The 12,845-nt window shown below is 42.1% G+C and overlaps 1 protein-coding gene across 7 annotated transcripts in view; it reads right to left on the bottom strand.

Moving 5' to 3' along the window:
• AKAP10 (A-kinase anchoring protein 10) overlaps nt 1–12,845 on the bottom strand; it is a 65,002-nt gene that overhangs the window by 41,053 nt on the left and 11,104 nt on the right. For 6 of the 7 annotated variants that reach the window (XR_014775244.1, XR_014775245.1, XM_084760874.1 and 3 more), the window contains exons 3-5: nt 9,662–9,844; nt 8,460–9,020; nt 2,761–2,859 (exon numbers count right to left, since the gene is read on the bottom strand). Coding sequence is in view for 5 of the 7 variants with exons in the window: in XM_084760874.1 (XP_084617000.1) it covers nt 2,761–2,859; nt 8,460–9,020; nt 9,662–9,844 (843 nt within the window). In the remaining 2 variants the exon portion in view is untranslated. Of the gene's footprint in view, nt 1–2,760; nt 2,860–8,459; nt 9,021–9,661; nt 9,845–10,052; nt 10,179–12,845 lie in introns of those variants that run through there. The other variant, XM_084760876.1, reaches the window with a different exon arrangement.

Below are 12,845 nucleotides of genomic sequence, written 5' to 3'. Positions count from 1 at the left end.
GAGCAATGAGAAGATTATTTCCCTCTCCTGTCACGTGCATCTTCACCCCCACAGAGTGCATCTGTTCCTATCACTACAGATGAACCCACCTTTCTTAATTATTTTATGTGTATGTGTAATATTTTGCCTCCAGGTCTATTTATGCACTGCGTGCATGCGGGGTGCTCAAGGAAGCCAGAAGAGAGCAATCGAATCCCCTGGAACTGAGTTGTAGGCAGTTGTGAGCAGCCATGTGGATGCTGAGAATTGAACTCCTGTCCTCTGTAAGAGCATCAAGAACTCAACTTCTAAGGCAATTCCAGCCCACGTGAGCCATTCTAAAGTCTTACCCAAGCAGCCTTCCATTCCTGCTCTGAAATTCCATCCTTCCACAAGCCTTTCCCCTTAGCTTTTGTTTCACTGCTATCTCATTTTCATCAGCTGCCTGGGGTGCTAAGCACATACTCCTATTTAAATGTGATAACACACTTATGTGGTTGTAATACATTTACTTTAAAAACAACTTAACATACTCTTCATAGCAATACGGCTCATAAGAATTTTCACTACTTCCTGTTCCATTCTTTCTACTTTCTTTAAATACTCTTTCTTTTTTCCTTTGAGATGACAGTCTCACTTATGTAGCTCTGGCTGTCTTAGAACTTGCTGTGTAGACCAGGCTAGCCTTGAACTCAAGAGATCTGGCTGCCTCTGTTTCCTGAGTGCTTGCATTAAAAGCACAATATTCGGCTCTATGAAGACTTTTTTTGTTTTATTTTTTCAAGATAGGGTTTCTCTGTGTAGCCTTGGCTATCCTAGATTCACTTTGTAGACCAGGCTAGCCTCGAACTCACAGCGATCCGCCTGCCTCTGCCTCCCGAATGCTGGGATTAAAGGCGTGCACCACCACACCTGGCCTTCTATAAAGACTCTTAAAATCAAGTTTTATCCATAGTTTACTATTACTAAGATGAGGAGTGTATATGGGATTGCCAAATCCTCTCAATTTTTAGTGTTCACCTTATTTAATGTATCAGCATCATTTAACATCTTTTTCTCTCCCTAAAATTATATTCTCACCTGTTTTCACCATCCCAACACTAGGATTATTTTTTAAAAATAACTTATTTTGTGTGAATAGGTGTTTTGTCTGCATTTATTTTTGTGTACCACATACACCCCTGGCACCCACAGAATCCAGAGAGGGCAGCAGACGTCCTAGCACTGGAGTTACAGATAGTTGTGAGCCATTGTGTGGTGGTAGGAACCAAACTCAGGTCCTGACAGAAGAGCCGTGTTCTTAACTATTGAGCCATCTCTTCAGGCCCACAGAGTTTTCTTTTTAAATTTTTTTATTTAGGTGGAGTGGGTGTGGGTGTGGGCATATGGGTGTGTTGTGTGTTTTTCATGTGTGCAGGTAACCTCAGAGGCCAGAAGAGAACATAGGGTTCCCTGGAGTTAGTTACGGGTACTGAGAAGTGAAATGGGGTCTTCTGACAGAACAGGAAGTGCTCTTCACCACTTAGCCATTCCTCCAGTGCCTCTTCTCCCCGGTTTTAAAGTTTGTGCCAGAGAGAATGCATCTGTTGACACAGTTTCTGTCTGTACATACATATGTATGATGAAAATACATTTCTGAAATGTTTGTGTGTGGGGGAGGAGGGATGTGAGCTCCTAAGAGATGGCTAATGTCAACTTACTAAATGAAAGCACTGTCACAGACAGCATGGTGGCTCACACTTTGTCCAGCCCTCAGAAGGTAAGGCAGGCAGGTCTCTGCAGCTAACCTGTCTACATAACAAGCTCTGGCCAGCTAGAGCTGTGCAGTGAGACCCTGTCTCACCAAAACAAAAATGAAACAAAACACAAACAAACCCTTCATGCCACGTCCTTGAAAGTACCTAACTTCTCTACTCTCAAGCTTCCTCATTTACAAAACAGTAACTGTATTTATCACACGAGATTCTTATTACATACATTTATACATGGAAAGTCCTCAGGATATTGTCTGAGACATACTGAGTAGTCAATAAAAATGTTGTTATTATTATTGTGCTTGTTATTATTGATTCCACCCCAAGAATCTGAGTCAACATGCAAGAGAGAAGTGAGCTAAACCAGATAAAAGAAAAGTGCCTCGAGGGGCTGGAGAGGTGGTACTTTCTGCTCTTGCAGAAGACCTTGGTTTAGGTCCCAGCACCCACATGGAGGCTCACAATTGCCTACAACCCCAGGTCCAGGGGAGCAAATGCTCTCTTCTGACCTCTGTGGGGCCCTGTATGCACATGGTGCATACTCAGACACACACACTCTACAGTCTTCTTGGGGCTGGAGAGATGGTTCAGCAGTTAAGACTACTTGCTGCTCTGGCAGAGGACCTGGGCTTGGTCCCCAGCACCCCAGGACTACACACAACTGCCAGGAACTTGGACCAGCTCCAGGAGCCTGATGCCTCTTCTGGCCTCTGCGAGTTCTTGTACTCATGATACACCTCAATTCATGTGTGAACACATATATACACATAAAAATAGTAAAAAAAAAATTTTTTTTGGCTAGGTGTGGGGGCACGTGCTGTTAGTCCCAACACTCAGGTGACAGAGGCAGATGGAGCTCTACAAGGCCAGCCTTCTCTTCCAGGCCAACCATGGCTATATAGTGAGACCCCATCTGAAAACAAAATAAAAAGCCCCAATAATTAAAGGGGGAGTTAAAGAGGAAAAAAATTCCTAGTCAAAAACCAAACTAGCCAGTTCTTCCCCCATGACTTCAAGCACTACTTACCTATGATGTCGTTTCTCATGGCTTCTGTAATCGGTATTGGTTTAGCAGCATCTGGAGATATATATTTGGTAAAAGTATTCACTGCATCTTGCTCTATACCTACAAGGAAAAAAGAGGACAACTTCAAATCCCAAATGCAATTTGGATCACTGAAATGGACTGTGTTCACAACAGCAGCGTACTGTTTGTTATGTGGTGCTATTACAAGTCAACTTCCGCTGTAGCAAAGCTATCCTTTCACTGTGTGGCTCACAGAACAGTGTGTCAATTATTTCTTCCAATGTCTGTATGAACTACTAAGTTTCTTAGCTATGATGATCCAAACACGTTCTCTTTGTGTCTCAGGTTGAAGTATTTGCACAGTAATATAACCGTAGAAGCTCACCCATCTTTATAAAGCTACATTTATGTTTGAGACATTTAAACACAGAGTCAAGGAACCACGGACTAAACCCTATGAAACTAGGGCCAAGATAGACCATCTCCTCTTCCTTAGTTTGCTACTGTCGAGTATTGTTAGCAGGAAGAAAGCACATCATTTGCTTTATCATGACTGAACTTTGGTAGGTCAGACATCTCTAGAGAGTTACCTGTTTATTTCAGATTCGCCAGTTCAGGGGACTATAGATATTTAACGTATATCTTTAAGATGCTCTGAATTTCCTCAATGTCTGTTGTAATGTCTCCCTTTTCATCCCTAATTTTACTAATTTGGATCCTCTTTTTCTTCTGATTAATTTGGCTAAAGAACCAATTCTGTTTCATTGATTCCCGGTATTTCTTTCACTGACTTCAGCCCTGATTTTGGTGGCGAGCCTTAGCCTTCTTTCCAGCTCTCAGGCCTGATTTTGATCTCCTCCTGTCTGTTGTTTGGGCTATTGACGGCTCCTGTTTTTCTAAGGCCTTTCTGTGCATCATTAATTAGTAAAAAGTATCTCCCAATATTTTTTTTTAAATGTAGGCACATGGCACTCTAAGCTTTCCTTTTAGCGCTGCCTTCATTGTACCTCCTGGATGCCGGTTGTGTTTTCATTTTCAGAAGTTCAATTCTAGGAATTTAAAAACTTTCCTCCTTTTTTTTGAGACAGGGTTTCTCTGTGTAACAGAGCCCTAGCCCCTGAACTTGCTTTGTAGACCAGGCTGACCTTGATAAGAACTTTCTTCTTGAGGTCCAGGAACCCTATAAGAAGACCATCAAGGCTGGCGGCGGATCTGGACCTAGGGGGGGTCTGCTCAAACTACTGTACCAACCAAGGGCAATGCATGCAGTAAACCTAGACACTCTATTCAGATCTAGCCAATGGACAGCAAATTCTCCACAGTTGTATGGAAAGCAGAGGCTGACTCTGACATGAACTTGGGTGCACCCTATTTGACCACCTTCCCCTTGGTGGAAAAGGCCTGGTGGCACTCAGAGGAAGGGAAAGCAGGCTACCCGGATGAGATCTGATAGGCTGTGATCATATGGTGGGGAGGATGTCCCTTTCTGTCACAGGCCTAGAGGAGCGTAATAGAGTGAAAAAGGGAGGAAGAGAGGAATGGGAAGATACAAATGAGGGAATAACAATTTAGATGTAAACTGAATAAATTATTTAAATAAAAAAATAAATAAAAACGTTCTTAATTTCTCCTTTCACTCTACTTTGATACAATGGTGTGCTGTTCAATTTGTATACTGTCTATCATTTCTACTGCTGACATTCAGCTTTATCCCATGGTGTCAGATAGACTGCAGGATGTGATTTCAATTTTCTTAATTTGTGCTCCACTATGTGGTTTGTGTTGGGCTGCTTGGAAGAAGCTGCATTGTCTGGGTGGAATGGTTTATAGATCTGAATGTTCAGTTGCTGGAGGAATAGTAAAAAAGCTGTATATATACATAAGGAAATATCATTCAGTTAGGAAGAAGAGAGAAAGCTGAGGCAAATGGACGGAGGCAGAAGCAATCATTCTTAGTGAGGTTGCCCAGACCAAGAAAGACAATCAGCACACACATGCTTTCCCTGATTTGTGGTTACTAGCTTTAAATCTTCAGACATGCGTGCCTTATTTGGAATACCCATATGTCACAAAGTGAACAGGAGCCATGGAGGGGGGGGTGCTGTTAAGGGAGAAGAGACAGAATACACTGTTATAAGAGGCTAAAAAGCAATGATGCTACCAGGAAGAGTTAAACTGGGTGAGGTAAGGAGGGAAGGACAGAAAACGGGACAGAAGGGGTAAGTTCCACTAAAGGCCTTTTGAAAAAGTCATATGGAAAACTACTACCGGAGAAGCTTCCTAAAAATATATACATACATAAGAAAGTAAAAGTGAGTTACCCTCTAATGATGTAACACAGCTCCTACTACACAACACCATGGACTAACAAAAAGCGCAAAGGCAGGAATCGCCATCTCCTTTGGAGTTGTTGGCAAGTTAGGTCCCATAGACTCCACCACACATTAGAGATTATTACCCTTGTTAAGCTTTCAGTTACCTCCAAAACTTGACATGAGACTCTATTGCTGAAGGCACCACATATTCAAGTCCTAGAACATGTAGATACCAAGCTGGTGCCAACCTGGAAACATCATCCCCACTGACTAACCTTTTACAGTGATGGAGGGCGCTGCACACTACTGGAGGAGAAAAGTAATCACCAATCCCATCTAGCTATGAACCCAGTGAGCTGCAATAACGAATGGTTTGGTAAGACATGCCCACTAGTGCACTGCTGTCAAGACAATCACGGATGTAACCAACCACTCTCCAACGGATTTAAGGCACACTTTACAATATAAAACCCATACCTGCTGGGTAGCGGTGGCGCACACCTTTAATCCCAGCACTTGGGAGGCAGAGGCAGGCGGATCGCTGTGAGTTTGAGGCCAGCCTGGTCTACAAAGTGAGTCCAGGACAGCCAAGAATACACAGAGAAACCCTGTCTTGAAAATAATAATAGTAATAACCACCACCACCACCACCACCACCACCCATATCTAGTGCCTTTACTGGGCCAAGAACCTATGGCTAGACAAGTCACAGGCCCTAGAGGTAAACCTACTATAATTCTGCTACTAAATGGACACAGCAGCTGACTCCTCATAGATCAATGCATCTCTCAATCTTTATCAAAGACTCACAACAAACTCAAAACAATAATTAAAGGGAGTCTACAAGATGGCTCTGCGGGGACCCATATGGTAGTAGCAGCTGTTCTCTGATCTCCATGGGTATGCGGAGGTCCTTTACACACACACACACACACACACACACACACACACACACACTCATATAAATAAATGAATGCAATATGACTTAAAAAAAGAAAAAGGAACAGAAAATTCCTTAAAATATCCTGTTTTGTTTATAAAAGATATATATTTTAGGGTCTGTGACGGGCCAGAAACTAGAAAAAAGAACTTTCCTAGGGATGTTTTAAGCACTAAGTTACTCAATTTAGCAATTCAACAATTAGCTTTTAAAATACTTAAGAAGGTTACTTTTCCCAAGGACCCAGGTTTGATTCCCAGAATCCACACGGCAGCCCACAACTGGCTGCAACTTCGTCTTCCAGAAGCTCCAATGCCTTCTGGCCTCTGATGCTCTACACATCGTAGAGCACAGGCATACTTGAGACAAAACATACACCACAAATTATTAAAATACCTGAATCCTTAGACCTTGTCTTTCACCTCAAAAGTGATCTTCAACCAACTACAACAAACCTCAAGTAACCACAATGAGACCATCCAAATAAATATATCTAGAACTTTACTATTTCATTTAACTAAGATATAACTTTGTTGTTATTATTGTTTCATTTTGTTTATTTTTCTGAAAATGATGTATTTCAGGAACTGGAGAGATGACTGAGAGGTTAAGAGCACTTGTCCCTGTTACTGATCTCCTGGGTTCAATTCTCAGCACCATGTGGTGGCTGACAACCATCTATAACCTCCCACCGGGGGATCCAATAGGCACACGTGTGGTACACATACACACACATATAAAAAATTTTTTAAATGATAGATTTCAGAACACTAAATTTTAAGAACAAAGTCTTGAAACTGCTTCAGGGCACATGAAGTAATTTAAGATTAATTAAGATATAAAAGATGAAAGCTTAAGTAATAAAAATATTCTTCAGATATCTCATAAGTTGTATAAAAATTTCCCCCGAGTGGTTAGACTGCGACTTCACCACTTACCACTCATCTTGGAAATGAGATGTACACCAAGTACTCAGGAGTAAACTTAGCAGCCGGGTGGTGGTGGCGCACGCCTTTAATCCCAGCACTCTGGAGGCAGAGGCAGGCAGATTGCTGTGAGTTCAAGGCCAGTCTGGTCTACAAAGCAAGTCTAGGACAGCCAAGGCTACACAGAGAAACCCTGTCTCGAAAAACCAAAAAAGTAAACTTACCACAGTTACTAACTGAAAGACTGAATTTACCACATAAAGTAAACAACTTTTTTCTATTGTTTTAAATCATTGGCAACATTTTTATGAACAAAAACAAAACTTCAGAAAAGCTGAGGCCTTGGAGCTAGAAAAAAATGGTAAAATGGTTAGGAGGCCTGGCTGCTCTTAGAGGACCGGGTTCAATTCCCGCACCCACATGGCGGCTCACAACTCTCACTCACACATGTAGTATTCAGTAAAGCACATTCCACACCAGGATGGGAATCCAAAGACTCACACTGCGTCAGATCCACCAGAACTGGAGATGGGAATACCAACAAAAGACAGAATCAAAACTGGAGTGAAGAAAACAGGAAACTACAAAATAAATAAATAAAATCATAAAAAACATTTCAAGAAACAATTGAGAGGCTGGTGGCAACCTTAAAATGCCTGTCCCCGCAGCCTGTGATCCAATCCCTGGAGCCTACTGTGGAAGCACGGGCAAACCTGCGAACCTTCTGACCCCTACATGTACAGTGGCACTTGCACGCCCACAGTCACATACATTTATACAGAGTAGATTAAAATTTTACGAAACTTTAGGAACTTTCCAAGATCAAGTAACACACTAAATTTGATTCATTAGCAAACCAGCATCCCATAAGCTACAAGCATCTGAAGCAATCAGCCAGACTTGCAGAAATAAAAAGGAGAAGATAAAAAGTCTGGATAATGAGAATTCTAAAGAGCAGTCATTACAAAAATGAGAATGTGGTGCAATTTCTTAACTAAAAGAATAGGAAAGAAGAAAGTGCTGTCTTCAAAATGCCCACGTTTAACTGTATCTCCTCGCTCACCAGACAGCCTAGGGAGACAACTTTGAAACCCAGTTTTCTCAAGGATAAACGGGATATCAATCCCTCTTCAACACAGCTGTCATGACAAATGCAACCCAAATATATACTTAGCACAGAACTCAATAAATGATATCTACCAGCAATCTGAGAAATAAGATGAAAAAAAACCTGCCCTCCGAGGTGCGGAAAGACGGTGATAACTGAGGACTGAGGCCCGGAGATCATCTACTTGGACAATGTACAAAAAGCAGCACACTGTCCCGCTGGCCAACGGCTGCACTTAGCTACAGTCACTCAAGATAGCCTTCCTGCTCATTTTTCACACCCTGGCTACACTCGACCCTCCCAATCCTCCTAAATTTTAAACCAGAGGAGAAAAGCTACTGTTCTGACCCTTTCGCTCCTTGTTGTAAGTTCTGCAGCACTATGATGAGACATAGACATCACATACGTACTTTTCATTAGTTTTCCTGATAGTTCTCTCAGTGGAGAAGAGGAGCTGCTTCTATTGGCTACCACTGGAAGTCTGGAAGAGGATTCTGGGGGGTCCATGGAAACTGGATGAGCGTCTGCTCTGGCCGTTTCAGGACGGAGAGAGTGGGCACTGTGGCGTTCCTGGGAGAGCAGCAAGTGGTTCTGAGTGTTCTGAGTTCTACCACTCAGGTCAGCTCCTTCTGACTGAGTCACAAGCAGGGGCGCTGAGCCAGAATCCCCCAATCTCCTGTCAAGAGACTCAGCTACAAAAGATGCTGTAGATTCCTGTTTTTTTGATGGGGAGACAGGCTCAGCCAATGAACTCTGTTTCACTGTGTTTAAACTGTGTGCTCTTATTCGGGACCAAGTTGTAGAGTGAAAACTTTCAGCCTCTAACCAAAATTTCACCAGGTGCTCCATTCTCCGAAGCTCCATAAACTGAAGGAAATACGGGAGGACAACAGTGTCACGCAAGACTTGTTCAAGGGTCTTTGAAAGGCTTGATTTGGTCTCTTGAGTTTGATAGTCAAGACAGGATCTGCCTAAAAGACAGAATCAAATCAATCAGCCATTTGCTAACAACTTCCTATCTAAAGACAGCCTGCCAGTTTTTCTAACACTGTAATCAGACAATACTTCCAAACTGACTACTTCCCAAAATAGTCCTCATTCATTTAAACCAGTTGCCCCTAGGAGTGGCCATTTCCCTCAGGCCTACTTAACATTCAAATTAGCAAACTCTGAATGTGCTTTAATATTTTTAACTCACTATTTTGATTAGTACCTCCCTGAGTACTACTGAAGCGAGTATGTGTGTGTGATATTAAGTGATCAAATGCATTTCTCCTGTAAACTATTCATTTTTTTTTTGATATGTCTTATATTTACATGAACACAATACAACACTACCACATTACACTTGTAGTTTTTTGGTGTTTTGTTTCATTTCATCTTGTTTTGCTTTTTCAAGACAGTGTCTCTCTGTGTAGCCTTGGCAGCCCTGGACTTTGTAGACCGGCTGGCTTTGAACTCACAGCAATCCTCCTGCCTCTGCCTCCTGAATGCTGGGATTAAAGGCGTGCGCCACCACGCCCGGCTCAGAGTTCAGTATCTTATGACTAGATTCTCATATGTTTTATCAAGTCTGTCACTGATTAGAAAATAAGAAGTGGCAGCCACTTACCTAGGTCCCCAAAATGAGCAGCTTCCATGTGGCTTGGCTGTTTCTTAAGTGCTGCTGTCCTGCTACTTGAAAAGGAGTCCATGTTGGCAGAAATGACATTGATTGCAACATGACTTGGTCCTGCAGCTTCCAGCAAGGCATGATTTTTAGTGCTTTTTTGTGGGGAATGTACGGCTACTGAAGCTATAAATTTTGGAGGGAAAAAAATCTAAAGTTAAACACAACTTGATGACCTAAAAACCCACAAACAGGCTTTAAAAAAACTTTACAAAATTAAATTTTCTAACACTTAAGCAACACTCAAATAATAGTTAAGGGGCTAAAAAGATAGCTCAGTGGCTGCTCTTTCAAAGCACGCTGGCTCAAACCCAGCACCCACATGGAGACTCACAAGCATCTGTAACTCCAGCTGCAGGGATCTGGTGCCCTTTTCTGGCCTCCGTGAGGATACAGCACACAAACGATGCAGAGACACACATGTTGCACATAGACACACACAAGCAGACTGAACACCCACAGGCATTAAATAAATAAGCCAGGCATGTGGCACACACCCTTAATCTCAGCTCCTGGGAGGCGAGGCAGATGGATCCCTGTGGGTTCAAGGCCAGCCTGGTCTACAGAGAGCTGCAGGATGGTCAGAGCTTCAGAGTCCAGAAAACAGACAGAGAGAAGATATCAAGCAGCAGCAAACACTCTAGAGTGTGTGTAACGCTCACAGCACAGCAACAACACCTTTCTCTGAAAACTTTGATTAAAAACCAAAACCAAACTGAGTGTAGTGCCACACAACAGCAATCGTTACAATACTTTTCTTTTTAAATTGAGCAACAAAGTTTCTCCATCTAATAAAAGACACTGAAGACTAAAGTTTAAGCTACTTAAAAATACTCTTAGGCAGGGCATAGTGTCCCATGCCTTTAATCCCTTAACTTAAAACTAAGTTGCCTTAGTTTTTATGTCATATTAAATTGAAGGAAATAAAACCATTGTAGCAAGTTTATAAACAACAACAGTTTTGCTTTGATCTGTTATTTTTGAGACATGGTCTGACTATGTAGGCCAGGGTATTTTCAAACTTACAATCCTCCTGCTTCAGCCTCCAGAATGTAGGATTACAGATGTGCATAGAGCCATTTTTAGATTTGAAGAATACTGATTTACTAGTGTGTGTGTGTACATGACATTATGCGTCTGAGTACATTTGCCACAGTGTGCACACGAGGGCAGAGGACAACTCCGTAGAATTAGTTCTTTCCTTCATCTTTATGTAGCTTCCAAGGGATCAAGCCTGCGGTCTCCATGGCATGCACTTTTAGCCGAAGAGCCATCGCACCACCCCTGACTAGTTTTCTTATACAGACAATAGATATACAGAAAATTCCATATGAATGTCTCCTAATTATATCTTAATTAAATGTCCACCCTAACACAATGCTATGAATTAATTTGCGTGGTCCTTTTTTTAGGGGCTGAAGAGGAGGTGGTCCATCAATTAGCACCCATCTCTTGGAGACCTGGGTTCCCTTCCCAGCCCCACATGGTTTTATGTTCACTTCTGGCCTCTACATACATGGTACACATATATGCAACAGGGAAAACAAAGGGCGTTTCTCCCCCTTCACTTCTCTGTCAGAACACATGCCTCATACCCACCTGCTCCTTCTTCATAGTATCTCTGTGGGCTTCATGGTATGACACTCCTTAATAGCTCTTAAGTATATCTTTCTCATTCTAAATCCATCTCTTAAATGTCCAATGTCAGAAATATGGCCTCCTTCCCTGACTTCTCTTCCTAAGTATGTTTTATAATACTTTCTTTTAGAAAATACATTTATTTGCCGGGTGTGGTGGCGTATGTCTTTAATCCCAGCACTTGGGAGACAGAGGCAGGCAGATCGCTGTGAGTTCGAGGCCAGGCTGGTCTATAAAGCAAGTCCAGGATAGCCAAGGCTACACAGAGAAAAAGAATACATTTATTCTCAAACCTTCAGTTTTTGTTTTTATTAAAGCAAACGTTTTCAAACTTTAAGCTATAAACTCTTCTTAATAAAAATCAGACCCAATTATGTTTACAAAGTCAATAAAAGCAGAGTAACTTAGGCAACAGCTCCTGGAGAAAGCCTCTGGAGAACCCAAGGCCGATCTCTCATCTGTCCTCTGATTTGGGCTCTGTTCTTATGTCTCTTCTTATTGCTGGGGATTCCCACTCTGGCTTTGCCACTTTGGGCTGTGTTTGTCCAAATATAAAATATAACTTCTTCTAAACCAGTTCTCCTGTCTGCACAAACCCAGCAGGCTACAAAGCTTACAAGCATGGTCTTATTCTTTTTCATTATCTCAATATTGTATTTCTTCTTCAATTAGTTTACTTTATTTATTTTCAAAACTAAACTATTTTTCTACAGGACAAAAGAATTTCTGGGTCTCCACCTTAGAATTCTTCCAGACTACCCTTTCAAAACACCTTGTGGCATCGGAATCCTGCTCAAAGGCCTACAGTGGCTTCCTATTTTTTCTGATTCAACTTTATTTTTAGTTGTTTTTTCTTTTCTTTTTGGGTATGGCTCTTTCTAGTTTATTGTATGAAGGAGTTACACTAGTACAGTTAAAAGTAGGCCCCCAATGGATAGATTTGTAAGGCACATTAAACAGGATATGAGGGTTTTAAAAAATTGTGACAAGGAGCCAGGCATGGTGGTGCACACCTTTAACCCAGCACTCAGGGAGGCAGAGGCAGGAGGATCTCTGTGAGTTTGAGGCCAGCCTGGTCTACAAAGAGTCCAGGATAGCCAAGGCTACACATAGAAGCCCTGTCTGGTAAAAACAAGACAAAACACAACAAAACTGTGACAAGAAACAGAAGGGAAACGCTACTCATTGTAAGGAAATCCTCACTTAAGCTTCCAAGAGCAACAAGCACTTAAACCCACAAACCTCCATGTAAGCCTCCTTAGCTAGTCCAGTCTCCACCAAGAGCTGGTGTACGTTCTGCAGGTGACTTCTCCTTCCATATTCTGGATGCTCAGTTACGGTAGGTAGGTAACAAAGACAAAATTCTTCTCACTGGTTTCCTTTCATCATAACAGTGAGCGACCCCTGGGATAACAGTAATAACGGTCTTCCTGCCAGCTGAATTCTACATGGTTATGTAACACTCAGTGCCAGCAGGAAGTAGGTCATC

Source organism: Acomys minous, assembly GCF_964271855.1.
Source record: "Acomys minous genome assembly, chromosome: 16".
NCBI lineage: Eukaryota > Metazoa > Chordata > Mammalia > Rodentia > Muridae > Acomys > Acomys minous.
The sequence above is the reverse complement of the archived record's forward strand: the minus strand, read 5'-3'. Positions and strand labels throughout refer to the sequence as shown.